Source organism: Eimeria maxima, genomic scaffold (genome assembly GCF_000499605.1).
Source record: "Eimeria maxima Weybridge genomic scaffold, Emw_scaff416, whole genome shotgun sequence".
In the NCBI taxonomy this organism is placed as follows: domain Eukaryota; phylum Apicomplexa; class Conoidasida; order Eucoccidiorida; family Eimeriidae; genus Eimeria; species Eimeria maxima.
Genome location: NW_013566491.1, coordinates 1,522 through 28,685, shown reverse-complemented (window position 1 = coordinate 28,685; position 27,164 = coordinate 1,522). Strand labels below are relative to the sequence as shown.

Here is a 27,164-nt window from a genome sequence, read left to right as displayed (position 1 = left end):
TATATATATATATATATATATATATAAAGGATGGAGGGGCTTGAACCCTTATATAGAGTTTGAAGACTGTGACGGATTTGTAGTCCGTTATTTTTACATAATTTAGCCACATCCTCAATAATTATTTAATAATTTGTACCCTCAATATTTATTTAATAATTAGTACCCTGAATAATTGTTCAATAATTCCTACCCTCAATAATTATTTAATAATTAGTACTCAGAATTGAACTGAGATAAAAAGATTTGCAACTTTTTTCTTTACCTTTAGGCAATACTATCGATAGACGACGGGAATTGAACCCGCTATAAATATATAAACTGTTTGTTTTTTTTATTCGTGTTTCTTCCCCGTCAGAGCGTACGACGGATGCCAACTTGTTTCTTGGTATTCAACTCCATGGTTATCCCATCAACCGCTATTGCGAATTCTCCAACGAAGCTCTCATTGCTGCAGATGCCGGCATTTCTTAAAGGACATGTGCCAGCACAAAAGTATAACACATGCATCTTCTTGCTTGATTGACACATTACCTTCACCTCCACAGGAAGGAGCACATCCTAATGAAAAGTGACACAGAAGGCCTCTGACGACTTCATGAGGTTAAGGAAGGAATATGCTAAATATAGCTGTTGAGTATTCAATTTGTCAAAGCATTAAGTCCATATTTCCCCTCAATATGTATTCTACTTTCGAACCCAAGCACTGTCAGCCATTAGCTATCCACCATCGTATTGGCAGGATCGTGTACCATCTATCAAGTCGGTCTACATGCGCTTTCCATGATATCTTATACGTATCCCAACTTGTAACAAATCGGTGTTATATAAGACCACCAATCAAGTTAACGATATCATGGGCCAGTGTATTGAATTCTCACCTTTATCTGGCCTTCAAGTACCAGTCTAGTAAGCTTGCCGTGCTCATCTGATGTTTTGCCTGTCCTTTGTGTGCACTAACCTACGGTACAAGCTTGCTATATCTACACCTCGAGCTACCTCTTAGACCCCCTTAGGGACCCCAGATATCTTGCATTACTCGATTGTTATTAAATTACATATGAAGGTCAACTCGTAAAGAATGCAAATAACAGAACCGGCTTCGAGTGAGCAGACAGAGGCCCTTTCAGTTGCAGATCTCGGCGCCTTCATGGAGTCGATACACACAGCTGGTCGTCATTCGAGGTCCAGATATTGTATCGCGATGTTGTTTATAATTATTACATTCACAATTTAAACGTACTTCATGTGTTTTGCTCAGTGACCTAGGGCATGTAGCAGCTGCCATTAGGGTCCCTGGCAATCAACACCGGCTCAGCCCCAAACATGTACTACTACTGCCTTGCTTGCATTACTCATAGGCCAGCCCCCAGAACTTTGAGGAATTACACGAAGTTGTATCCTCAATACTTCCTCCGTTGTTTATTTCCGGTACTTTTCGTGGGACCTGTGGCCGTTGTGCCGCTGCACCCTGCCGACCGAGCACGGGAGCTTGCTTGGCATCGAAGTTGAGTAATATCAAAACTTTGTTACTTCCGCACCTTCTCAAGCTGAGACTGACGCGCCATTCTCTGGATTGGGCTGTACCGACACTACAACAGTCGACGACGCAATTTTACCGCAGTCGTGGGGTATCCAAGCCCCAACGGGGAAAATGGAGGAGGACCCCAAACCTACAACACCCTCACCTCCGCAGGCCAGGTTAGGAGTTAGTTGTTTTCTCGGATTCACACAGACCGCCAAGAGCGGTTCCGCTTAGCATTCGCTAGCGTTTCCTTCAATGAGTTACCGCGCGGGACGCATGCACTGTTTGTATTGATTGGTTCTGCATTTGGGATTGGATGTGGGTTGCTTCGCAGCGGAGAGGTGAAGGTGACAGCTACTGGTTTGACCAAGCAGCAGCAGCAAAGGGTAGCGGCTCACAGTCACATCCGTTCTCTGGGCTTGGCTGCAGATGGCACAGCATTGCCGCAGGGGGGCGGTATGGTTGGTCAGCTGGAGGCGAGGGAGGCTGCAGGCATTATTGTTGAACTCATAAAGGCTGGCAAGCTTGCCGGTGAGTGCTGCACATGCTTTTGTGTACTCTCCAGCCTCTGTTGGTAGCAGATGCAATGCTCCTCTGTAGCCGCTAAACTACAGAAAGGACTCATTGATGTTTGCGGGGGTTCAGGCCAAGCATTGCTGCTGGCAGGTCCAGTCAGTTCTGGGAAGACGGCTCTGGCTATGGGCATTTGCGGGCAGTTGGGAACGGGCGTCCCCTTCGTGCCGTTGGCGGCATCAGCTGTTTACAGCAGCGAAGTGAAAAAGACAGAAGTGCTTCTTGAGCACTGCAGAAGGGCCCTAGGCCTCCGCATACGAGAGGTTAAAGAGGTCTTTGAGGGAGAGGTCGTTAAACTTGCCGCGGAGGAGGCTGAAAACCCTCATGGGGGCTTCGGTGCGTCAGCTTACGACAACCCTAGAAGATGTATCATCGTTTGAATATTTGTAGCAGTTCCCTGCGGACAGGGGCAGCGTGTCGTCAGCGATTTATAGTTTGAATTGTGCAGAAGTTTGCTGCAAAGTGCTTCTCGCAACCACTGGACATATACAGTCATTTACAGTGACATGCGACTTACCTTCTGGCCCGTGAGGGTGGTGCTGACGGTGGTCCAGGTGAGTGTATGCCTTTGCTTCCACGTTGTTCGCGCACGCGCAGGTAAATGCATCAGCGCAGTGATGCTGACGCTGAAAACTGTAAAGGGAGTGAAAACGCTCCGCCTGGCGCCGCAGCTGCATGACGCACTGCAGAAGGAAAATGTCCGCGTTGGCGACGTTGTGTTTATTGAAGCGAATACAGGTACGCGTCCAGGAGAAAGGGAACTAAGCTTTCTATTATATATCCCTCCCTAATGGGTTGATACATGCATAATAATACCTTCATGATATGCTTTATATATGTCTTCCGTGGCAACGCTGTTGTTGTGGACAGCCCATACACTACCTCTTGCGTTTCGTGTGCTGTCTGCAGGCATTGTGAAGCGTGTAGGTCGCAGTGACGCGTTTGCGACGGAGTTCGATCTTGAGGCAGAGGACTTCGTTCCTGTTCCCAAGGGCCAAGTGGAGAAGAGGAAAGAAGTCGTTCAAACCGTGTCCCTGCATGATCTTGACGTCGCCAACTCCAAACCCCAGGTACGCAGCGAACAGTTCTATTAGAAATTATTGTAGCTGCTTACTGCGTGTATATGCATTAATGTTGGCATATTCACGGCCGTTGTTATTAGCAGATGTTCCTTCGTGGATTTGGATTGCGCAGAGAATGTGCACGTGGGGTGGTGTTCTCTTCACAGGGAGGCACGGACGTCATTTCTATGATGGGTGCCTACATGAAGCCACGCAAAACTGAAATAACAGAGCGGCTGAGGGAGGAGATAAACAAGACAGTGAACAAATACATTGAACAAGGAGTAGCACAACTGATTCCTGGAGTTTTGTTTATCGACGAAGTACGTTGATGTTCCAGCCACTTATCTTGGATACATGCAACCCTGATTTCTACATAATGGATGCAGTGTAAACATTAAAAGAATACTAGAAATTCACAATTATTTGGCAAGGTGTTCATAGAGTATGTGAAGGTTCTGTGTGTTCTCTTCAGGTACACATGCTGGATATCGAATGCTTTTCATTCCTAAACCGCGTCTTGGAGTCGCCGATGAGTCCAGTAATCATTTTCGCAACGAACCGGGGAGTAAGTAGAGGGGCAGTTGGCTATTGTGGTGCATGCGGCGTTCTATACATCTTTTCCTTATTCATTGAAATGTTAAGGACGAAGCCGCCATTCATCATGGCACTTACAAAAATTTGCCTCTGTCTCTTAAGTGACGTTGCAATTTTGTGGGCCGATAGTGCTTGCTTGCGCGGCAGTGCGCCGTTGATTCCGTGTTCTCCCGGTGTGCCAGGCATTTAGGAGTTGTTAGAGGCAATGGACATGTGTGCCTCAGGTCAGCACTGTTCGTGGCACGGATTCCGTGGAGCCCCACGGCATGCCCGTGGACCTTCTCGATCGGCTGCTTATAATAAAGACAAAGCCCTACACAGTTTCAGAGGTACGCTCATTCCACGACCGGGACAGCGAGCATGCACGCAGGGTAATGGTAATCCTTTCTTTGACGGAATTGTGTGGAACTATGGATTTGATTATAGTCTTCGAGTCTCCCTGTGTGTTTGCCTCTAGGTAGTGCAAGTAATACAACTGCGCGCACAAGTTGAGCGCGTCAGCCTGTCCCCCGGCGCACTGGAAGCCATCGGGCAGATCGGCGCGCAAACATCTTTGCGCTTTGCGCTGCAACTTTTAGAACCCTGCCGTCTTGCGGCGGAGGCTCGAGGTTCAGAAGTAGTCGAGGAGAGTGATGTTGCAGACGTCGACGCTTTATTCCTTGATGCGAAGGCCTCTGCTCTGCGGCTTGCCGAACAGGCGCATCGCTTCCCGTCCTAGACTGGCTGGCAGGCACCCAACTCCTGTGTGCCTTATTTTCTCTCCTCTAGCACTTTTGTGAAGTAACCCACATCGTTCTAGGGGAAGTAATTGTGGCTTATGCTTGCTTGAAGCCGTTGGCAGAGCGACTAAAACATTTTAGGACGCCGCAATAAATGTGCCTGTGCGCTGAATACCAGCGTTTTGGCGAATGGAAATGTAATATAATAGCATGTCCGCTACTTTACTTGTTAGCTGTAGGCCAGTTCGTCAGCAAGAGCATGCAGGTAGTGCGTAGGAGGATGTCCGGCACGTGGTGTGCACCTGTGGTGAGATGCAGTTAGTGTGCGCTGCCGACATAGTCAGAGGGCTGCAATGTAGTCTCAGCTTGCTGAACTTAGCCGAGGTATCTCAGCAGATTAGTGCAGAACATCCATGGCAGCTGGTGGAATGGCTTAGTCATGTGCTTAGTGCCGATGCCATTACACATGTGCCGGTTTTAGCACTGCTCCTACCGGTCTTAAAAGTGCCATTGTGTTAGAGGTGTGATGCCCCTGGCCTGTGGGGGGTCGACGGCGGAGTATATTACTCTTCCTCCCTAAGATTTGGACAGATTCTGTAGTTTGGTCGTTTTAAGATAATTTAAGTGGATACGTGCCGATTGAACCGTGTATATTTTGAGTGTGCACATAACTGTAGGTATACATAGGACCGATGCAGTGTTGCTGTTGTGATAGCTGTCCACTACAGTAGGCCAGTGGGCGGCAGTTACCAATGTTAGTCATTGTCTTTATCGCTGGGTAGGCAGCAATAGCCCACGTAGCCCATAAAATTGATTATTGATCTTGTTTTTACAGACGAACAAATGGATGCGTGTTCCTGCAAGAATGGTGTCCCTGTTGGGCCCCGATGGCTGGCGGGTGCTCATCCCACAGTGAGCTCCCGATTCCCTGGAACTGGAGCTTGGCGAGCGGCAATTCGCCCCTTTAAATTGCTCATTGCTGCATCTTTTTGAGGGAAACCCACATATTGTTCACAGAAGGAGAAGACATGGGATTGTGAAGACGATAGCCAGGCGAACACCATTCCCACCATTTTTTTGTGGACTGTGCACGCGGTGGGCATTATGAGTTCCGCCCTTACGTCAGTGTTGCCTGGTGTCTATTTCGCTTGTCTAATGCAACGCTAAGGGGTGTTGCCAGGTCTCATGCCCACTGTTAGTTCCACAATCTCGTCCCCCAACGGCTTGGGTCCCCCTTTGCTGACCCAGCCAACCCAGTCACCAGTCTTCCGCGGCCTTACTCTCTCATTTGTTGGTTTCGATGCTTCGAGTCTCCGTTCTGTTGTCGAAAATGGAGGCCCCACAACTGGAGGCTACAACGGAACCGCAGCCGGTGCCATCCCTGTTGCAGGAGCACTTGCTGCAGATGTTGCTGAAGCAGAAGGTATCCTACAAGTAATGCAGTATAAAGCAGAGGAGGTGAGTTTTTGTCGAGCCTTCAGATGGCTTCAATAGAGCAAAATTCCACTTGGTGTAGTGGAGGCGAACGGATTGAGAAGCCATGAACCATATTCAATCGGTTTGTGAATGCTTTGGAATATGTAACACTTCTTTGCTTGACGGCATGCACATCTCCATTTCAGGAAGCAAGTGCAGCATGCGTTGAGGTAGTACAACTGCAGCAGCAACTACCAGCTGCAGAACCAGCAGCAACAACGAGAACACTTTCATCCTCAACTTGTGTATAATATTTCTGCAGGCTGGAGCACGCGTGTTAGATGCATCTCGGGAGGGCATCGCTTCGGCAAGTTTTCTTGTATGTAATTTCGCTGCGGCTTTCATGCACCTCAGCCGTCTGGCTGCTTTATCAGGTACAGATTTGTCGCTGCATAATCTACAGGAGGCTTACCAAGTTGTGACAGCGCTAGGGTTGGAGCCACTTAGGCTGCTGACCCCTTTTTGGTTCTTCGCCTGCCTCCGGGACTGGCGGGTGTATGCACCGGATGCTCATGTACTCTTCCGCGTCTCAGCAGCGCTAATCCACACGCAACCGCCCCTGTGGCGCCCCCAACAACCTACGCAGCTGGGGGCTCTTATGCCCCACCGACAGCGAGTCCTCTTGCTGGGGTTTACATCGAGGCTTCGCCGCGTCAGACGACCGCGGAATTTCGCCTACGGGATCCTATCCTCGGATTCAGAAGAAGAACGCAGGGATGGAGACAGGCCAGAAACAGCTGGCCATGCCCTTGCAGCACATGACAGAGAGATGGCTGTTGCCTGCGTTGAAGCCCTCGGGGGTTCTTGCCTCTCTGCCTATTCAGTGCTAAAATTGGTTGAAAAGCGTTCACCAGTGAATCCGGCGGCGCGAGACGAAGCCGATGCAGCCAGCTACTCCTCGGAAAGCATTGGAGTGGACGTTGTCATTGTGGGTCAGCTCGCAAGGTTGCGAAAAGCAGGCGTTGCGTTCCTGGACAAAGGAGCAAGTCATTATGAAGCTGGCACGCAACAATCGAGGGCAAGTACACAACAAAAGAAAAAAAGACTCGGAGCGAGAGCTGAGGCTGCGTTGTTGTATAAGCTACAGGAGCTGGGTATCCCTTGCGTACATCATCAGTGGCTGCTTGACTCGTATTGCTTCGTAAGCAGACACCTGCAGGGAGCTGTGAGAAGTCCCTTGGTTGTTGCGTTTCACGTGTTTTCCTTTATAGATGTGTCTTCTCTTCTCTCCAGATGTTAACCTACTTCATTGTTACAGGAGCTGTATGCCCTGATTCTGTATGGGTAGCTGAGCATCTGGCTTGTTTTGCTTTTCTTCATCTTTTTTGGGGGTTTTGTGATGTAGGGGCGTGCACCACCGTTTGACGCATACGTTCTCCCCACCGAGGCGGCTCACCAAAGCGAAGCACCAGCCGGCCCCAGCACTGCGCTTCGGAGGCAGCATGTGCTGGAAGGCGTGCAGGTGCTTGTGGCGGACGCCGAAGCTGCCCGAGATCCAGCGTTGCTGCAAGTATGGCACATTCGTGTTGCAATTCTTTTCCATAGCTACAGCTAGTCTTTGTCCTATAGACTGCAACTACCAACGGAGAACCTGATAGCTTTGCCAGCGGTGTTTACTGAAATATGCCGTTTTCGTTTGTAGTTGATTGTAAGGCATATTTGCTTTGGATATCTGCAGCGCGTACGTGAGCTAGGGTGTACGGACGTCACGGCAATTCCCTCGCTCTTGGGTATCTGCCCGTGGCTTTTCAGCTGCAGGGCGACTCGGGAACTTGCTGCAGTTCTTTGTGGCTGCAGCGATCGGGTTCAACGCGTTAGCGCTGCGGTATGGCGTCCACAGGCACTGTCTTGTTGCAGAGCCGTTAGAAAACGTCATGCAGTTGTTAAGGCCTACGCTCGTTACGGGACTTAACCCAACATTTCACGACACAAGCAGACGACAGCCATGCACCTAGGGGTTGATTATCGCGGCAGGATACTTGGAGTTCAAGTGAATTTTACTATTTTTGTGTTGTTACAACTGGATCCGTTTCTGCACTGCTCTTTTTGCTGTCAGCTGGAGCGAGCTGAGGTTGCAAGGAAACGAGGCTCTCAAGACTATGGCTCAGTTCTGTTTGTAATTAAAAGAGAAGACTTAGCGGGGATGGTGGACTTGGCAGCTGTAGCTGCCGAAGCTGTTGAGGCAGCAGCCAGCAGCCAGCAGATGCTCGAAGGCGCGACAACAGGGAGAGCTGCAAGCACCAGAAGCGCCCAACGCCAGCAGCCTCCTCCTCTTCAGCAGGACCCGCAGCAGCAGAAGGTGCGGACGTTGATTTCGATGGCGCAGCAACGGGTCCTCCAGCAATTACCAGCAGCAACGGCCCTGAAGGCGCAGAAACTGTGGGCGGATGCAGCAAACGTTGCAGGCCATCTAGCAGCAACCGATGCAGCAGCATTCGTCGCTAAGCGCAACGCCACAGCGCTTGCGGAAATAGGGCCAGTATTAGTATCGCCGGAGTGGATTTCCAGGTGCTGGGCCGAAGGTCGTCGTGCTCCTGTCGACTCTGTTCACGGACGCATAGAGGCAAGCATGCACAGGCAGAATGCATTTTCTTAGGTTTTTGATTTCATATGGGTGCTGTTAGTTTGCTCATGCACCATAAGGGTAACTTCGTTGGGATTGTGGAGTGTGTGCACAGGTGCCGGAGTTCTGGGCTGACGTCCTTGCCTCCGATTCGTCTGGCCATGTGGAGGATGCTGCTCTTTTAGCTGCGCTGCAAGACTGTGGGGGCGCAGTAATTTATGGAGACTTCCCAGTTGTGGCAGATGCGAAAGAAGCGAGGTAATTAGGTGCCACATGGCTTTCTACTTAGAAGGCGACTGCATAGCTGATGTAGAATCTGCTTGAGTGCAGGAAACTACTGTGGCTCTCGCCTGGTTGTTGAGTTAAAGGCTAGGATATCCTTCTAAGTTGCTTCTAAGTTGCTACTTAGTGCAGCAAATCATGCAATTATAAGTGACTGTCGAGCTCCGCTGAGGTTCTTGCTGTGTGGTTCTCCAGGCTGCGTAGAGCGATGGGAGCCCTAGAACAGGCGTTGACTCTCTCCTGGGATATCCTAGAAGACAAACTCCTCGAGCAGTCCCATTAAGGCCCTTTTCATTGCATATTTATGCTGTAGCCACCGAGTTGTTTCTCGCACAAGGTCTCTCCCCCTTGACGTGGGAGATGGTGGCCAAAAATTTGCAAAGAATAATGCATACGTAGCGGCTTTGTACCTCCGTGGCGCTTCTCGCGGAGTTCACAGTTTTCTGTACGATAACGGTGATTCACATGATTTTTCCACCCTGATCTGGAAACTCCAGTATTTGGCATGTATTAACTCGGGGGCTGCTTACTAAGCGCCAAAGCTCTAATATAGTTGGGAAATCCTCGGTCATGCCCCTCTACACTGCAGACTCCAGCTAATGAACTAACGTGCACACTCCGCTCAGTGTGAGCTGCCCAGAGGGCCTCTTGATGTAATTCTTCAGAAGCTCCGAAGCAAATCGGAGCAGAGACGTGCAACGGAGAAGGTTATATGTGATGACTTTTCAGCCGGCAAATTGGGGGAGCTCTTAAATTGCTCACTGCTTGAAAAATGGCATATTGCGATTGTTAATGGTGTTGAACAGTATATTGGAGAACAGTGTAGTGTATCTTTTCGGGCGGCGCCTGTTCGTCTACCTGAAAAGGTTGGCTACTGAAACTCACAAAGTTACGTGCCTGATGCCACGGTTTCTCGCTAGTACCATATAATCTGCAGATTTAAATTGAGTTCACTTTCTTGCTGAGTGTGTGAAGGGACGGACCACTGGTGAACACTGGACGAGACTGGCGCTTACGTCGGCCTCTTAGGCCGGGTAGTAACTCTGGTGGTCACCGCATTCTCGTAGCTTTAGTATGCAGAACTACCCACAATCTATAGTCATCACAGAGAACTAGATATACACATGTGGGGTCCAAGATGGGCTAGGCCATTGCAGTAGCCCTCCCTGGCAAAGGCTGTATTGCACAGGCACTACAATGTGCCTCGGGTATAAGTATTGACTTATGGGAATTTGGGTAGTTAGAGGATGTAGTTGGGAAGCCAGTCATTACGAGACGATAAGTAGGCACAGCTTAGGACGGCAGCGCATTACAATGGCTGCAGTGCACAGGCACTACAATAAGGCTCTGGTAAGGTTTCTAGCAGCCGAGCGGCCATAGACAGAAGGATTACCACATTAAAAACTAAGAAAATGAATTAATACTGCTAGGGGTTCTAATAATCGAGTACCATAGATAGGGCCGTAGGTTAGTAGGCCTACCCACGCCAGCAGCCATTCAACCACTCGGGTACCAGGTAGGCTCCTTTAGATATCTAATTGGATAGGTAATAAAATTATTACTATATAGGTGTATTATGTCAATAATTACGACTTTGGTGGAGTTCCAGCTGACCGTTACGCCACCATTGATATTCACCCCGCCATCCTGTAGATTGGGCACAGACCCCCAGCCATGACCGGGGTCATTACCCGGGTCAATTCGGAACGCAGTTCTTTTATTATACGAACTCGCATTACTATTACAGACACTCAAAAATGATTTGTTATTCGGGGCGTAGGCTTCGAGGGATTTTAATAGTTAAGGGTTGCATTTAGGGAGTAAGGGCTACGCGACTGCTGGTAGGCGTGACCTAGGACGGCCGCGCACTACAATGGCACTGCAACAATTTACTCAGGCAGAAATTCGCCCCTAATCAATATATTTTGTCTTGTTACTAGTTCTTTTAGATGAGAAATTTTTATTAGGAGCATCCGTTAGAGGCATAATTGAAGTTTGGTTCTTGAAACCAGCTCTGTACTGGTCGGCTTCCTCAACCATTGCATTGCTGGCTGAAGGTAGCAATGCATGCATGAGGGCGAGGGCCTCTCGAAAGTGGCCTTTTAGATTTTTCTTCGTTATTAACTTTAAATGCCAACAGCTCATATGAAAAGGGAACAAAACTGCTGCTTCTGCTGCTGTACTGCTGTACAGCTGCAGGCTGCTGGGGTGTAGCCCACCAGGAGCAACTTACAGGGACTTTCTAACTACAGCCCCCGTCCCTACGATACTTGGAACGCTTGTAAATACGGCAGTTTATTTTACAGGTATTAGTTGACTTTCGACAAGTAGCAATAAATAAGTACGGGGGGCAACTGTGCCGTTTACCTGTGCCCAGTGGTCCAGCGCCGCGAGCTTGCAATATAAGGCCAGTGTCGGCTACAGCAGCAGCACATCCACTTGGGAAAGAAATGAGGGATTTTTGATTCGGCTGCATATAATTGGCGGAGATGTCTCTTGCTGGGTACTATGTCCTAACAGCACGAGCTCATTCACGCGACTGGAGGTGGTGTGTGTCTTTTTCCCTCTTCTAGATCCCCAGGATATGCCTGACCTTCTGGTTGCGTAGCAGTCGCCTTTCTGCGGAGGGATCAGGAGTTGGCCGATTGTCTCCAGAGGCCCTTCTCATCCCATTTACCTTTCGAAGTGCTCCTGCAGCGCTTGAGTCTCTGGAGTTCAGCTGCAACTATCCAGTGGTGTCGGCACCTGCAGCATATATCGACATCTGCAGAAAGTTTTCTTGTTCAGCATCCCCAACACCGTAGATTTCTCGAGAGTGAGAAAGGAAGGGTTCGTTCACGGGTAGGAAAGCCCTGGATTACCATTTCCCATGTGCCCTTTGGTCCCTCGTTATGAAACCGAACCGTCACGAGAAGCACTCATTCGCTTCTTCAGGCCGTGCCATGTCCGACTGAGACTTGCTTTGCCAATCGTTTGCACACAAAACTCATTCTGAAGATGGGGCGCGATTCGCCGAGGCCCTCTTCCTCTAAGAGGGCCTCGCAGAATCTTGAAACTCCACCTCGAACTTCCTCAGCTTTAAAACATCGGGCGTCTGGGGTGAAGTCGAACACCAGAGGAGGGCCACTGGAATCCAATGGCGAGGGAAGTGACAGCGTGGACGGCAGTCGCCGGGGAGGGTCCTTGGGGAGAGGTCGGTGGCCGCCAACTCATATCTGCTGTCCCTATTCCGAGCATCATTGCTCCTCTTTGTAAACCAGTTCACGATGTATCCTTGTCGCATGCTTATACTGTTTGTCCTTGCTATGGTGTTTAAGAAACGAAATTGTATTACTCTTAAAGAAAATATGTAGAGCCTGGGAGTGGAACCAAGGCGATAAATTCGGATTTGTGATTTCGCTCGTACTCAGGGGATACGACTGGTGAACCCAAGAAGCTGGCCTCTTCTGTGGATGGTGACGGAGATGCTGTGTCTCGTGAGTTTCACATAGATATTCCCGCATTATTGGGCCTCTCATTCACTTCCTACAAGCGCAGCAAGGCGAGGCCAATATACTTTGCAGACGCCTGCACATAGTGCCTGCATCTATATGTATCACAGCACATGCAAACCGATAGAGGGAGTCATGACTGTTTTGTCATTTCTTCGGTGTGGGGTCGTGTGATGCAGCGACGGACAATCCAGCTGAGCGTAAGTTATTTGCTTTCCTAAGTGGCAGAAGGGTTAAGCGCGGCCCGCCTCTACGCACTGCCACTAATTGTTGCAGCTTACTTTGCATGGGTTCTGTTGAACTACACTCTAAAGAAGCCAGTGGGGTGCTAGTTCTTTATGCAACTCAGCTGTGGCACGGGTCTTTCAGTTATCACCACTTCATGCTGCTGTGCTCCGAATTCGTTTGTAGCGAAGAAGCGGGTGGTGCGCCTCACGCTGACGGAGGCAGCCGAGGAAATCAAGAGGTTACGGCATTTTGAGCGAAGGATGAATGTCGAGATTAAACAATATGAGGAAGATGCTAAGAACTACAAGGAGCAGATTAGCCGTCTCAAACAGCAGGTTGTGGACAACGAACGCGCTCACCAGGAGGAAATGGCTGCCCGAACGAGCGCGTATGAGAGCGAAATAAAGAGACTCAAAACGCAGCTGCAGGTTAGTTTTGAGGTATCTTCAAGGTACAGTCCCTCATTTTGCCAGAGGAGTGCATGGTGTATGCATATGGTTTTAAACTCATCCGCACCAGGCAAGTGAAAGGCCTCGTACATCCTTGTTGACCAAAGCGTCGACGAGCGTTTTTGCCACTGCGCAGACTTCCCCTATCAGTGCTTGCTGCTTCACTTGGCCTGCTTTAGCGAGCCCAATATATAGCTCTAGTGCCCAACATCGTCCCTCCAATTCGCAGTTCCATCATGTGCTCCATCATTTCTTCCTTTCTGGGTGCTGTTGCTGAAGAACACCTCCGACGAACTGCATCTGCTGCAAGAAACTTCTTTGCCCCTCGCCGAGGCGAGAAAGTTGACATTTAAAGCACTGCGTAAAGGAAGGGCTCTCCAGTACATGTCACAACTGTACACGAACAACAGTGTGCTGGTTTCTGTAAAACGGGAAGGCGAGTGACAGACCCACTGTATCGCTTGCCCATAAAGAAAGCCAATGAATTGCACGACTCCTTGTAGCCCCAACGAACAACACATTTGCGCTCGGTGGTGATTAAGGCGTGTTTCCATGTGCGTGTGTGCTTCTTTACATCATTGTGTGTATGCAGCTCTGTACAAACTGCTTGAGAATGCAGTTGGCACCGACCATGCTGTTTTCCGTGCAACTCATGGTTTCGCATGCGGTGTTCAGTCGTACACTGACAGCCATCTAAGGCTGCTCAGGCAAGAGCAGCTTATACTTTTGGCTGAGAATGAGAGGCTTCAGGCACAGGTGAGCGTCAACTTTAATTGTGTTTTCTTGGAAGGAATGAGTGTGTTCAAGAACTTCGCCTAGTGACTGCAGACAGTGCCTTGCTGGGAGGCTTTGTCTGGTTGCGCACACTGCAATCCTGCCTTCCAGGAAGGGCGCCCCTCTCCTACGCTGCCCATGAGTTGCTAATGCAACTTTAGTTTTGCTGTGTCACTCGTTTTCTTCTATGTGTGCGTAGATCCAGGAGATGCAACACGAAACCGAGAATAAGCGTCGAGATCGTCTGCTGCAACAAGAAGCAATTGTTGCCGGCAAACTTGATGTGCGTTGAAATAGGGCATGCACATGGCAGAATTTATATTCTTGCTGGATGCAAGTGCCACGGTTTGCTGTTGTCTCTGCGTGTGACAGCAGCTAGCGGAGCATGAAAAGAAGTGTTGGTTGATTTGCCTTGGAAATTGCGTGCATCTTTGCTGTGCAGGGAAATCTGCCTTCTCAGGAGTCATATGAACGGCCCATCGAAAGTGGTGGTATTTCTTACCAAGCAGTTGACGCACTTATTGTTGTTCATGAGCATTTTACGATCACGTTTCAGTCTATTCAAGAATACTCACAACTTGTGTACTGCCTACTGTCTCTTCTGTATTCTCGAAGCTTATATGGGGGTCCTTGCAACATTTCCGTTCTTCAACGCGTACAAGACATACTTTAGGGACTGGCTTTTCAGTCTCCTGTGGCTGCCTGTATTGCTTGTGCAGCTAGCCGTAGCATGAGCAAAGGTTTCCATAAGGAGGCAACCGAGTCGCACGGTTTGATGAAGGCACAGTCTCTTCACAGCACCAGTAATAAGCAAGCTGAAATGGAGCTTGCAAAGACAAACCTGCGTTCTGTTTGCTCAACCCTCAAGATTGGGGAAACTAGGCTTCTATCCTATGCATTCAGCCGGTGTGCCCCCAAGGCTCAGAAACACACTTCAGTACGCACTTCAGGCTAAAGGTTTTCAAATGTATAGCATTCCAGTAGATCACTGTATGTGCGTGTGTTCTCTCTTGCTCAGTCTATACTCTCACTGCGTGGCGGAGTCCGTAGTGCGTACAATGGAAAAGGCAATCAACAAAACAAATGTGGAGTTTAGAAAGGAAACTATCGTCACTGGATGTGCGCTAGTGACGTCTTTTGTTAGGTAGGAGTGCTGGTTTGGAAGTCTGTTCGCTGCCTTTGCCGAACATGATCTCAACTGAGGTTTTTGATTAGATAGATATGATGCTGCTTACTACCTTGTTGATTTCCTGAAAACCTATATAGAGAACAACTTAGGCACCCTTCACAGAGTAGATAGTGTTTTGTGCACGCTTGTGGGTGCGTCGAACAGGACAAGTGAGAAGGCTAAGGTGCTGAGAGCCTTTTGGATTTTGATTTTAAGCGCGAGGATGCAGAACCATGCCAAGGAAATCCAGGCACTGAAGGAGCAACTGAAACGCGCGCAGGAGCAAGAGGCTGCTTCAGCGGGCCGAAAGTACTCAGCAGCTCCATGTCGTGCGTGCCACGCGTGGTCCGTACTGTCCTCAGAACTAGACCAAGCCAGTGAGCAGAGCATTACACCGAATTATCGGTCTGCAACCAGTCAAACGACGCATCTTAGGCCTTGACCAAGCAGCAACACCTGTTCTCAGCTTGAGCGAGTGTGTTGCTCAAACCGATGAATTAAGCTGCCCAGAGGGCAATAACCATGAGCTCCGATGACTTCAGGAAGATATAGGGAGTATCGTTTCGTGCATTTGCGTGTTTGCGTTGCGTTTGGCATAATTAAGATTCTTCAGCCATACGGCCGTCTGCTGGGCCTGAGAGGGGGGATCCAACGGCGGCAATCGGCCTACCTCCTTCACAGGGGGGTGGCATTCCTCTCCCCGTAGCCTATGCTCCGCACTATTTTCGCAATCTGCCTTCGGCGCAGAGGCGCCGCAATGTCTACTTCACCGCTACTCCGCCGCGCGTTCAGGAACAGTTCATCCCCAGCACCATTCAGAGAGCCCGGGACATGGCGCTCAGTGAGGAAGTAAGCAACCAACGAGAAACGCCGCCACCTGCTGCTGCCTCGAGTTACGTAACCTTCAACTGTTCAGGTTTCGCAGATTGAATTCACTTTCATCGATATGACGCACTCTGAAAGGTGATATAGTGGCTCCTGTAGAGCACATCACATAAGTGAAAATTTGATACTTGTCTCCCCATTTCAGACGTTGTACCGGCCAATTTCGCTGGCAGAAGGCTGGAAGGGAACTGGTACCAATGGATTGGGTATTGGCATGGAACCTGTTGGCACCGTCATTGGCTCTCACGCCACTTCGCAGGGCAGCAAGCTGGAAGCTGCTAAGGGATCACTTAAGGGCGCTCTCGGTTTGCCGCAGTAAGATCGCACATTCCTTTAGGTGTTCTTTCCGTACCATCACGCCCCACGCACACCATGGCGCCCCATCTATCACCGCCTACGATGCAGATCCACTGGTCATCTGTGCTAATGTGTTTGTGCAGAACTACCCCATCGTCTCAACCCCTCACCGCTGCGGAGAGAAATAATGCTTACATGGAGCAGTTACTACGCTCTAGTGAGGAGCGTACGAAGCTGCAGTAAAATCAAAGTTTCCCTTTTGCCCCCACGCGCTTTCGGTTAGGGCTGTTTGCCCCTCTGGTCTTCCGATGCATGAGGGGGCACTCCAGCGGAAGATTGAGGCAGTGGAATTGTTTTGGCATACGCAGTAATTTTTTTTGTCACCTCTTAGTGCCCAACAGTTGCGCACAGGGGCATACGTTTGAATTGGCAATTCTCGTGAGCGGGGGCTATTGCCGCTGGTATTCAGGGGTTGTAGCCACCTGGCTGTGCTCTCTCAACGGACGAAATCACATTGCGAAAGAAAGCAAGGTCTTTCCTTCGTCTTCTCCCACGCAAGGTGCGTGCGTGTGCTGTTAACACGTGGCAAGATACGAACGTTATATCAATGCAGCAAGTCCGGTTCCGGTCAAAAGAAAATTCCACATGTAGGCAAGCTGTGAAACCTTAGACACAAGTATTTCGTTGCCGTTGCGCCTTTCGTGGCTAATGGTGCCACCAGAATCTCCAGATGGGCGTTAAGGTGCACACCTGGCATGTTTAAAATGTGCCGATGGGATAGATACCAGCACCTTCTTGAGGGAGCCGTCATTGCCACTCACGTCCGAGCAACTTCAGAATTCTCTCTGAACCAGTCGATAGTCTTCTGTACTCCTGCAATCCACCAGACCACTCAAGCTTACAGTACGATGTATTGCCGAAGGCTCAATGTGCCCACATTTGAGGCACCGCCTCGGATTCAGCCATCCGCCACAGACACGGGCTGCAATGTAGGTAATCCACCAAGGTTCATGTTCCAGACCTTGGTAGACATGCATGAGGAAAATATGTAATCAAGCAACACTACATGCAACAGCGTTGCAATAGTGCCTAGACCATAAAGAACCTGCGCACCTTCTTCCAAAGGAGTAAACAGAAATTCGTGGCCAACGACACTCCTTAGCTTGGAGTTGTCTGCCGGCTGCGCGGAAGCACACAGGTATGTTTCTCTAATAACATTTAGATATCTGGATCCAACGAACAGCTGCATTCCGACGGTGATGCTGCATAGTGACGTGCTGCTCACCTTTCTTAGAATTCCTTCAGAGGCGGCCTCATCAAACTGAAGGCACCGCAGCCAACATAATGAATAGGTGAGGTGACGGAGGAATAGTCTACTGTCAACCTCAAAAACAGAATCAGTGCAGACAGTCATCTGAGCTCTGTACATCTTCCCAGGCACAAACATGTACGAGTACGATTATGATTCACAAGTTACAATGGAAGGTACACTGACGAGTGCCCCTTTATCTGACCTCTATAGGGCCGTCAAACTGCGCACACCGCTTGATCATCAATGCCAGGTCCTCTATGGATATTTCTGCAGAAACATCGACACGCATCGTCACAACTGGAAGATGTGTCAATGAAGGGCAATTGGCCACTTCACAAATATTTGCACTGCCTGCCTCCTCATTGCCCACTCCATCACGGATGCTTGTGACGATAAAACGTGCCCTCGCGCTATCAAGCAACCCGCGCGACAGAACAGCCGTACCGCTGTCCTGAAGGTCTGGGCACATGTTCAACAAAGTATGGGTCTCAGGAATCTGCCGCTTCACCAACAACAGCAATAACAGACGAGCTGCATCGTCACTGAACAGAAATTGCCTCAAGGCAGCTCCTTTTCCACGCACGATGAGGGGAGTGCCGTCGCCTGTGGAGCCACTCCGGTACGCAATATGACGTACATTCATCTGTTTATTCAACCCACCCCACGAGATGTCCAACTAACAACGCATGCAGACAGCTCAGCTTATCTGTAAACTACTAGATGAACCGGGGGTGTGTACAAAATTGAGGCTGATACGCAACGACCGCAGCCCAACATAAACGTACGCTTGGCGATCTCCGTTTTATGGACTAGAGCTGGAAGCACGTGTGCTGTATTCAGCTCAAAGTTGTCGAACGGTCCGTAGAGATTGCACGGCAGGACGCATATCCAAACAAACGTTTGGCCTGCAAACAAATGGTCGCGAGTAACACCATGCTCTTACCATGTTCTGGTAACTTTTAAAGCATCAATGAAGGACACTAGAAATTAATTTAACAGCCCAATTCCAAGGTACACATCCATACTACGGCAGCAGGTGCTACTAGTTCGGAAATATACACAGAACAGTAACGTCACCGAAAATTGCACATGCAAGCCTCCTATCCATGGTGTTCATGCTCATACAATATGCACATGGATATGCATTACACATTTACACATAAACATAATAATCACCTCAAACTGAGTGAGAAGGGCCCAGAGAAAATTCCCTCTCAGCAAAATTCAGCTGCGGGTCTACCTGCACCTAGCCACGACTTACCGGGATTGTTCTCCTGGAGTTGCTGACGACTGAAACGAACCTGCTGTTCCAATAAGCGCTTGGCCGCTGCATACCCTTCATTTGAAGGGTGAGAAGGGGACAAGCTGCGTTCAAAAATCCACTCACTCTCTACACTGCACAAGACTGCAACTGGCGAAGCAATAAGCTTCTAGCCGCCAGGTACGGTATTCCATTTGAGGTCTAAGCTAGGAAACAACCTACTGGAGGTACTCTTCGACGAGAGGGAGCTGCGGGGTGGTCTCCGGGTAAGCACAAGTGGAAAGGCAAAATATCGCCCGGTGCACCTGATACAACAAAACGAAGCACTTCAGTTTGAGCAATGCACTTGTGTGCATGGCCCTTAAGCCTACACCATAAACCGTAGACGCGCTGCGGCTGATTTTCCTTAGACAATAGGCCCTAAGCATGAGTCGTCCACCATCAACGTCTAACCCAGGACAACTGCATGTCGTACAGTACACAGACCATGCGTACCCGTGCTTCTACAGCGGCCCGGACGACATTTGTGTTGATGAGCACATTCTCACGAAGGAATGCCTCCTGTACAGCGAAGCGCAACCAAGCAAACACTACTGAGTAGAACATCAGAAGACGGAATGCCAGCCCTAAGCTGTGTCCTTGCAGAGGTAATAATACATGCAGATACAGGCATATGAACACATATACATACGCCCATAAGCATTAAACACGTATTTACATTCACAGGTCGTCAGTACATGCATAAATATACACACACATAGCTCGGAAAAGCGTTCGTAAATGCTAAGTACAATTGGAGGGGATTATCACATCTTTGCATGGGTCACCCACATTATTCCTCATGTTTTCGTAAAGGCCCCCAACTTTGGCAGCTAAGTGAATCAGTGCGCTGGGCTGGTACTTTTGAAAGAGAGACTCTGTTTCTGGCCAGGATCTGAAATTGAAAACAGCGCAGATGCACCTCTACAAACGACGCAATTCATAAATAGTATCTGTGAATTCAGTTCGCGCTAGGTACATGTTGTGTTGTTTTGTCGAGGCATTGGAGCCCCCATTTACAGTAGCTTGGCAGTCTTGAAAATTAACGTATGATGGGCAGCTGTTGCGCTCGCCTTCTTTACCTGAGGTCTGCGTCCTTTGACCCAACAAATACGAAATGGTAGCCTTCCAGGTCACCTGCCTGTTCCTCCAGCTCCTCAACAGTGGCTCGTAGGGCCCTCCCCAGCAGCCCTGTGCCTCCCAATACGAGACAGACTGGCGTTGATTGCTGTGAAGTGCACCCGTGTGTGATTGCAGTCAGCCTCCGGACAAAGCCGAGTGAGGGGCGCCTCATGATCGGAAGCAAACTACACTACTACTACACAAAATTACGCTGAGGGAGTCTTCAGGCATATAGTTCTGTATATGTATGTGCCGAATTCGGTAATTCAATCCTTCTACAAGTGGCGAGATTACGAACTTATCGTCGTCTTCCCCAAAGTCTATTCAATAATTGACAGTGCATGCAGCGGCTGCTCAGCAACGAAACTAAACCAGCTGAAGTACGATCGTGATGGGGTGAAGAGGAGAAGGACTTCTAGAGAGCCCTGGACCGTCGACTGTTCCAGCTGAGGTAGTGGTTGCTGATGCGATGGGAAAGAAACATCCTGCAAAACACACACACACACACCCGCACACACACGTGCACGATATCCGTGCACACACACCGGGCAAAGGGACTGGAGTTCAGCATTGAAGAGACACTGTTCCATGTGCATGCCATCAGTTAACTGCAACTTCAAATATGCGGGTAAATACATTACCGCAGTTTTTCATTTGAGTCGAGAGGTTGAGGGCACGTGATCGCCGCGGAGGGTGCTGGCAGAAGCTTCCAGAGAACCGTTGACGACGTGATTATAGGAAGAATTTCAAAATACTCAATATGGATTCAAAGAAATACAGGGGAGAAGCATCGTTTTATGTTGTGCATGCACAGAGCACCAAAGCAGCCGGAAGCTGCATTACTCGTGATCGCCGACGTGGCAGCAACAGTCTGTCCGGTCTCATTCCAGGAGCACAACGAATGGTTACGAGCCAAATTTCCTTCTCCTCCACTAATCCCCACTGATTTGTATCTAAATGAATAATTTCTCACAAGGAGGCTGCCTTCACGTGGCTGCCTCGTGTGCTCGAGCAGAACGGCAAAATATGCTGTTGGTGGAACGGACAAGCAACGCGCCGCCGCCTCTCCACACAGCAACTAGATCCCAACGCTCGTAATGAATATAACTTCCCAGTATAATGCTCATTAAAGTAAAGAAAAGCAAGGTTAAATGCACTCGAACCCTTCGTCTGTTGTGCGACAATCCCGCAGTGCCGATTGCTGCCTTGGTGGAGCACTGAAGTGAGCTCGGAGTTATTGTGACAGTTTGATGGTACGCGTTGTCTTTACCCAGCTCCTGATGGACCATCTTAAGAGTTTTTCTTTGTTTTATATGGTACTAGTGGCAATTGAAGGCTTCTATGGTTGGTGAGTTAATGGTGTTTAACAACCTAAACTTGTCCCTGTGAATCTACCGTACGTAACCCAGTTGTAGTTCGTCACAGGACGGACAACGCCCAAGAGCACTTTAATCATCCGCGCAGTGCTGCAGGTGGTGTCGTACTAATGAGGAATATTAGTGGTAACCCACGAAGACTTGCGGCGTCGTAACTCAAAAGCAGCCCGCTCTATCTTGGCCGTTTGATTATGCTGCAACTCACGACGGTTCTCATTAAGCTCCCCTGACGGTTGAAGGATCTGCTACCTTGCATCAGAGGGGCTCTATGACCCCATCTAGGTCGTGTGGTGTACACAACTGGTACGTTGTGAAGGCCGTTTGCACGAAAAAAGCGAAATAAAGAATATTCGGCCCGTAACCAGCCTCAGAAGGGGCAACTTATGCGATGAACAGAGGTAGACGCCGGTCTAGAAATCAGAACACTTATCACTGGAATTTTGGGTTGAGATGACTATAGGTACGATGATTCTGCCTCACGGAACAACCGTATATCTCTTCGAATCCTAGGAGACAAACTGAGCAAAGAACGTAAATTCGCTGTCTGGGGGCACTTCCGCGGCACCGTTTGCTTGTATACTAGCAAATGAATACAGAGGGTAGTGTTGGGGTCCAGCACAGGTTAGACAGCCAGCATCAAAAACCAAAGAACGGTGCAACAAGTTTGGCTTGAAAAAGCTCTAAAGCGGGAGTGCTGGCGACGCGGAAACATTCAAGTGACTGGTTTTCCCGTCCTCGGAAAGTAGAGAACCAGCCAAGTCATTGCACAGTCCTGGGTTGCTAAGGGTGTTAATCAAGAATAATAACACAATTGCAGTGATTGCTTAACAAAGCAGGATGAATGCATATTTTCGTGTATTCAAGGAGTTGTTCCATTATGCCTGAGTTAGAACCGTATACCATGTTGCACTGCAAAGTTGTTTGGCAATAAATGTCATTTGATGTAAATACTAATGAAATACTCTAAGAATTCAATTGGCAAATTATTAAATGAAGTTAAATGCGTGCTGAGACCGTATTGTTTGTGGCAGCTGAGCTTTGTCTGCACACTGCCGACGACACCTTCTGTAGTGCACGGGCACTACAAGGGACCCCTAGGAAGGCCTTTAAAGGACAGTAATAGGAAAGAGCATCATAAGGGATAATATTAACTAGTAACTGGCTCTCTGAGAGTGAAATTGATGCCTTAAGGCCGCGAGTGCGCTGCAGTCGTACCGAGGTTTGGGGCTGGCAGAGGGGCCAGCGGCGTGGCGGAGGCAATGACCAGCTAAAGGGGATCAGGGCGTTGAGATCTATTTGGGATCTCCCCTGTTTATATATCATTTGGGTGAAGTTTGTGTGGTGATTTAACAAACTTGGTTAGCGTTATTTTGGTGGCAAAAATTGGGTTTTAGTGCACAGCTCCTCAGGTTTACCCGTTAGCTTGATCTGTGAGCCTACGTAGTCGCAGCCGAGTGCGAGCTGTGTACTACACCACACCTTCCCAAACACCGCTAGTCGTCTTCTTGATTGCAGCTATTGTTTGATATTCTCAATTTTAATTGTTGGTTGTGTTTTTGTTGGTAATTGAGGCGGCTTTACTTGCTTTGCTCTATTGTACGAGACAAGCCGCCGACTCCACTCACGGTTGTTGGTCAAGCTTCCTTTCGATACGCATGCGAGGCGCCAAGGTCGTCACCTGCAAGTTTCTCTAGTCTGATGGTTTAATTAATGTTTTTTTGCAAACAATGAAGCGCAGTACAAATATAATTTGAAACTTCACTGCGGCGGAGAAAGTTTGCGGGTAATTGCTGACGATGAACTTTTTTTCTCAGAAAAAACACATGAAGGTTCTTTCCTTCGCATTTTCAGAGTTGTTTCCTTCGAGCTGTCCTCAAATAAATAGATTTTAATTCAGCAAAGCTGAGATCTACGCAAAGACAGTTGAATAGTATTCGATTTCCCAGCAGCGCCTCGTCGGAGGTTTGCATGCATTGACTGCTATTGTTTCCGCCTTTTAATACCATGTTTCCTATTTTAGACCGCGTCTTTGGCAAGTGGGGGCGTTGGGTGTTGTTGTGTTTGGTCTTGGCGTCATCTGTGCATTTTCTTTTGCATCTTTTACTGGTTCTATCGAACGATCCCCATGGCCGTTCTCTCAAAGAGAACTTCATCGACAGCGGCTACGGTTTTTTCTCCTACGAGGTGACTGACGAGATATGCAGCAACTCTGAGCTCACGGTTGCTCCTTCTGCGGTGCTGCAACAGGCGCACGAGCTGCTGTTGCAACACAAGAAACTGTCTCGGGTCCTACAAGGCAAGGAGGAGGGACAGGCCCCCTTATCGCTACTTTCCGTGCATTGGGTAGTTCGATTTGCGCAACTGAACCCTCAGCGGCGGCAGAATCTAGTGAAGCAACTGCGTCATTTGGAGGAGTCATTAAGTAGTACAGACACCCAATCATTGTCTTCACCCAAACTGCAAGAAGCCCTTGAACTGGAGTTATCCCCTGAACTCAAGTCGTCATTGTTGATTTACGTCAAGTGCAAAAACAAAAATGGAAGAAGCGTCTATGAAGAACAAGCGGAAGCTGGAGGGGATGGCCCCAAGGAGTTTTCTGTGGAGGCCCATAAAGAAGCCCTGCATGAAGAAGATCGCCAAGGGGGCCCCCTAACAGTCTCTCAGGGGAGCCTCCTCTTGCACTCCTTAGGGGTCAAAACACAGATGTTTTTGCCTAGTCGTTTTCTTGGAGACCCCAACCGCATTTGTCAGGACTTTGATACCCATTTGAATGAGAAGGGGAGAGAGAAAGTACAGTATTTGAAGAAGCTGATATGCTCTCCTTCTCTCGAAACTGTACTGCAGCTGATGCCTCTGCGGCTGCAGCACTGGTGGGGGCGCGTGCGTTGGCAGTACCACATGGCAGAGTATTTGCGCAAGTTGTTGACGGTCTTTTGGCCTCTAAATCCTTACATGCATGCATTCTACAGACAAGACATGTTTGCGTTTCTTTCCCTTATGAGCCCTTACCTGGAACTCGAACCCCCAGTCAAAATAGACCCCAACTGTAGGCCACCCCCTGCTTACTGGGTCGTCCCCTTGACGCAGCAGCAGTGGGAAGAACGCCAGAAGCAGAAAAAATTAAGTCACAAGAAACAAGACGCACTGCAGGATATGTGCAGTGCAAACGCAGCAGAGCAGGGATCGTGTGTGCAGCAGCAACAGCAGCAACAAGGACAAAAACACCAGCAACAACAACAGCGGCAACAACAACCGCCTTCGAATGTGTTTTCAATTCCCGAAGAACACGACAACTACGTGCTCATAGACGAGTACTGCAAACAGGCCAGAGAAGTTCACAAGGGCTTTTTCACAGGAAAACCTCGAAAGAAGCCGATTAAAATAGTCGATACTGTTATTTTAGGGTGGGCCATTCGTCTTTATTGTCGTTGGTTGTTATTGTTAGCCACAAAATGCTCAGGGTAATCACAGTGTGGTGTACTTATGCTTTTTTACTTTCAACCGGTATATTACGTAAGCATGAGTAGAGAGGACAGAACCCCAGTTTTTGTTGTGTTTGTTGTGTTGTTGTTGCGGCTGCAACCGGTCAACTGCATAAAATGCGTACATTCATCAATTATTGAGTAGATTATGTACACGAATGTATGTGGCTTGGATTTGACTTTTGCTTGCAGTTACGACCTGGACTTGTTAGAAGTTCGTTTCCACGAGTTGCACCACACAGTTGATTACTTTGTGGTATCGGAGGCTCACCACCACACGCTAGGAGTTTATCAGAAGCCTTTGTTTTTCTCAAGAAACAAAGAACGATACCGTTTATTTCTTGATAAAGTGGTGCATTTGGCACAGCCATACGACGCGTCGCTGCCTGTGGCCCAGAAATGCAGCGAGGGGTTACTAAAACTCAACAAGGACGCATGCTGGGAGTACGAGCTGTTTCAACGCGACAGTCTCCTCCACATGATCGCACAAGTTAATGCTGGCACCCAAAACTACGGAAACACTCATATTCCAAAGGGTTTCCTGGACGACGAGACGCTCATTATTGCCAGTGATGTTGATGAAATCCCCATGGGTAAGAATATCAATCCCGGCGGCTTCTCGCCTGTTGTATTTGGCTAGCTTGGGACGGTATACAACACTATATGCTCCCCGTGTCCTCTAATGATCGTTTGCAAAGCAGGTTTCAGAGCAATAGATTGCATGCTGTGGGCTTATGATATTCAACACCGTCTTTTCTTCCAACACACCAAACCATTCTTTGATTGTCTGCCGATGATATACAGCACCGTATATGTTTCAAGCAACTTACTCCCCCATTGCTACTTTTATGTAACACACATTGAGTCTTCTATGCTGATGTTCAGGCGACCGCCTGCGCCATCTGAAGTTCTGCGAGCCTGTACCTCAGCAGCAATTTGGATGGGTGTTGGTTCATTACCCCGGGAGAGTTGACGCAATGGCATTGAAAGATTTCAAAGTTCATTCAGGAATTAAACAAACAAAATACCCGCATGCAATTGGCCCCCTCGCAGACACCATCGTAAGCGAAGATGCTCTAGGGCTCTGCCGCGGAGTTGTTGTTGCGTTTGCGCTTTTCAAAGTAGAGCATTATTTAGGGTTTAGGCTTTAGGATCTCGGGTTTAGGTGTGGGCGCAGCCGTGTCTCCTTGCAGCCAACTTGAAGGGGTTTATGGGGGTCTAGGCGTAAATGTCTGGGGCATTTAGGATTATGCTTTTAGAAGCTCATTGTACCTTAGGGATCAGGGTTTGGGCCCTCCTTCGCGCTAACGGTCATGGGCTTACTGTAGGGAGCCGTTGAAGCCCGAGCATTAGGGGTTAGGGTTTGAGGTTTGCGGGTTGCTCAGCCTTACAAGTCTTTGCGCCACTTGGAAACAAAGGCCGATTTCGTATATGACCGACATGCGTACACCCGAAAAGGGCCTTCTGAGCTATCGCCTCAGCTGTACTTGCATGGGGGTTGGCACCTTTCTGGTGAGTGTTCTCTGGTTGAGGGTTTGGAGTTCTAGTGAGTATACCTCGCGGCGTGCTGTCAGCAGGCGTAGCAATTCGTGCGTGCGAGTCGATTCTGTTGCAAAATATGTCATCTACTGGGTGTAGGGAATTAGGGTTTAAGGTGTGCCTCTGCTTTCGTAACGTTGCCCTTCTGCCAGCATTCGTTGCTAAGGTGGTTGAACAATATACTATAGTTTAAGGATAAATAAATTGATGTATAAAATGCCTGTTTGTTTCTCTTGTGTGTGTTGTTTGTTGTTTCTGCGGTTGTTTCTTATTTAGACACCTCTTATTTGCCATATTTATTCGCAAAGATCCCTTCCGATGACATAAAGCCTGGCTACGAGCCATTCAATCTTTATTTGCCTCTTCTATCACAAAGAGGATTTTCCTCCTCTCCTGTAGGAGGGATGTTGCAGTCTCAAGTTGCTGCTTGGAGGCACTTTCGAGACTATAGACAAGTTGGCTCTCTATGCGTGGAGGCCAAGGACGTACGCCTTTATACACTCCTCGTTGTATTTAATGCTTATGCTTTTACTTATTTTCATTTCCGATTTTACTTCCGTTTGTATTTTATATTTGTGTGTATTTAAGGTTTATATTCCTGCTTATTTTTATGTCCTTATGCATGTACTCATTTCGTTGCACTGTACATTTGTGTACATGTTTAGTGCCCGCATTTGCACTTCTCTCTATGTTTGTTCTTTTTCAGTATGAGCATTTGCCTTCAATCGCCCATGTATGCCCGTGAATACAGAAATTCATTTGGGTCTGTGCTTGTTTCTTCGTGTACTGATATGCGATTTCTTTGTTAGCGTCCCCTCGTGTCCTCTATTTTAAATATAATTTCAGCTCGAAGATATCAAAACATATTTATATCGATACGTCTTCTGCGATTTTTTTGTAGGTGCCTCCACAATATGAAGAGATAGGTTTTGGCCTTATGCCTTG

The 27,164-nt window shown here is 48.5% G+C and overlaps 5 protein-coding genes across 5 annotated transcripts; 4 read left to right on the top strand and 1 right to left on the bottom strand.

Annotated features, from left to right (window-relative positions):
* Positions 1–1,654: 1,654 nt before the first annotated feature.
* EMWEY_00032250 (RuvB-like 1, putative) lies at positions 1,655–4,474 on the top strand (the record flags this gene model as incomplete). The annotated part of the gene is made up of 9 exons (XM_013481778.1): positions 1,655–1,701; positions 1,860–2,056; positions 2,192–2,434; positions 2,696–2,836; positions 3,008–3,168; positions 3,327–3,482; positions 3,635–3,727; positions 3,981–4,085; positions 4,214–4,474. 9 exons carry the CDS (start codon positions 1,655–1,657, stop codon positions 4,472–4,474), a joined length of 1,404 nt encoding a protein of 467 aa, XP_013337232.1.
* A 1,331-nt stretch (positions 4,475–5,805) lies between these two features.
* Positions 5,806–9,079, top strand: EMWEY_00032240 (hypothetical protein, conserved; the record flags this gene model as incomplete). The annotated part of the gene is made up of 6 exons (XM_013481777.1): positions 5,806–5,898; positions 6,214–7,092; positions 7,297–7,461; positions 8,008–8,430; positions 8,630–8,772; positions 9,001–9,079. 6 exons carry the CDS (start codon positions 5,806–5,808, stop codon positions 9,077–9,079), a joined length of 1,782 nt encoding a protein of 593 aa, XP_013337231.1.
* A 2,714-nt stretch (positions 9,080–11,793) lies between these two features.
* Positions 11,794–16,331, top strand: EMWEY_00032230 (hypothetical protein, conserved; the record flags this gene model as incomplete). Its single annotated transcript, XM_013481776.1, has 14 exons — positions 11,794–11,989; positions 12,207–12,272; positions 12,467–12,487; positions 12,699–12,943; positions 13,244–13,325; positions 13,557–13,720; positions 13,938–14,021; positions 14,181–14,229; positions 14,458–14,644; positions 14,757–14,882; positions 15,072–15,235; positions 15,511–15,755; positions 15,937–16,106; positions 16,232–16,331. 14 exons carry the CDS (start codon positions 11,794–11,796, stop codon positions 16,329–16,331), a joined length of 1,899 nt encoding a protein of 632 aa, XP_013337230.1.
* A 574-nt stretch (positions 16,332–16,905) lies between these two features.
* EMWEY_00032220 (GDP-L-fucose synthetase, putative) lies at positions 16,906–21,111 on the bottom strand (the record flags this gene model as incomplete). The annotated part of the gene is made up of 12 exons (XM_013481775.1): positions 16,906–16,961; positions 17,202–17,268; positions 17,374–17,409; positions 17,603–18,003; positions 18,186–18,305; positions 18,662–18,765; positions 18,884–18,966; positions 19,157–19,222; positions 19,493–19,595; positions 19,783–19,928; positions 20,254–20,307; positions 20,986–21,111. The coding sequence occupies 12 exons, from the start codon at positions 21,109–21,111 to the stop codon at positions 16,906–16,908; spliced, it is 1,362 nt and encodes a 453-aa protein (XP_013337229.1).
* Positions 21,112–23,202: 2,091 nt separating this feature from the next.
* Positions 23,203–26,964, top strand: EMWEY_00032210 (Auxin-responsive protein IAA20, related; the record flags this gene model as incomplete). The annotated part of the gene is made up of 6 exons (XM_013481774.1): positions 23,203–24,602; positions 24,873–25,273; positions 25,566–25,741; positions 26,066–26,192; positions 26,496–26,704; positions 26,926–26,964. 6 exons carry the CDS (start codon positions 23,203–23,205, stop codon positions 26,962–26,964), a joined length of 2,352 nt encoding a protein of 783 aa, XP_013337228.1.
* Positions 26,965–27,164: the final 200 nt, after the last annotated feature.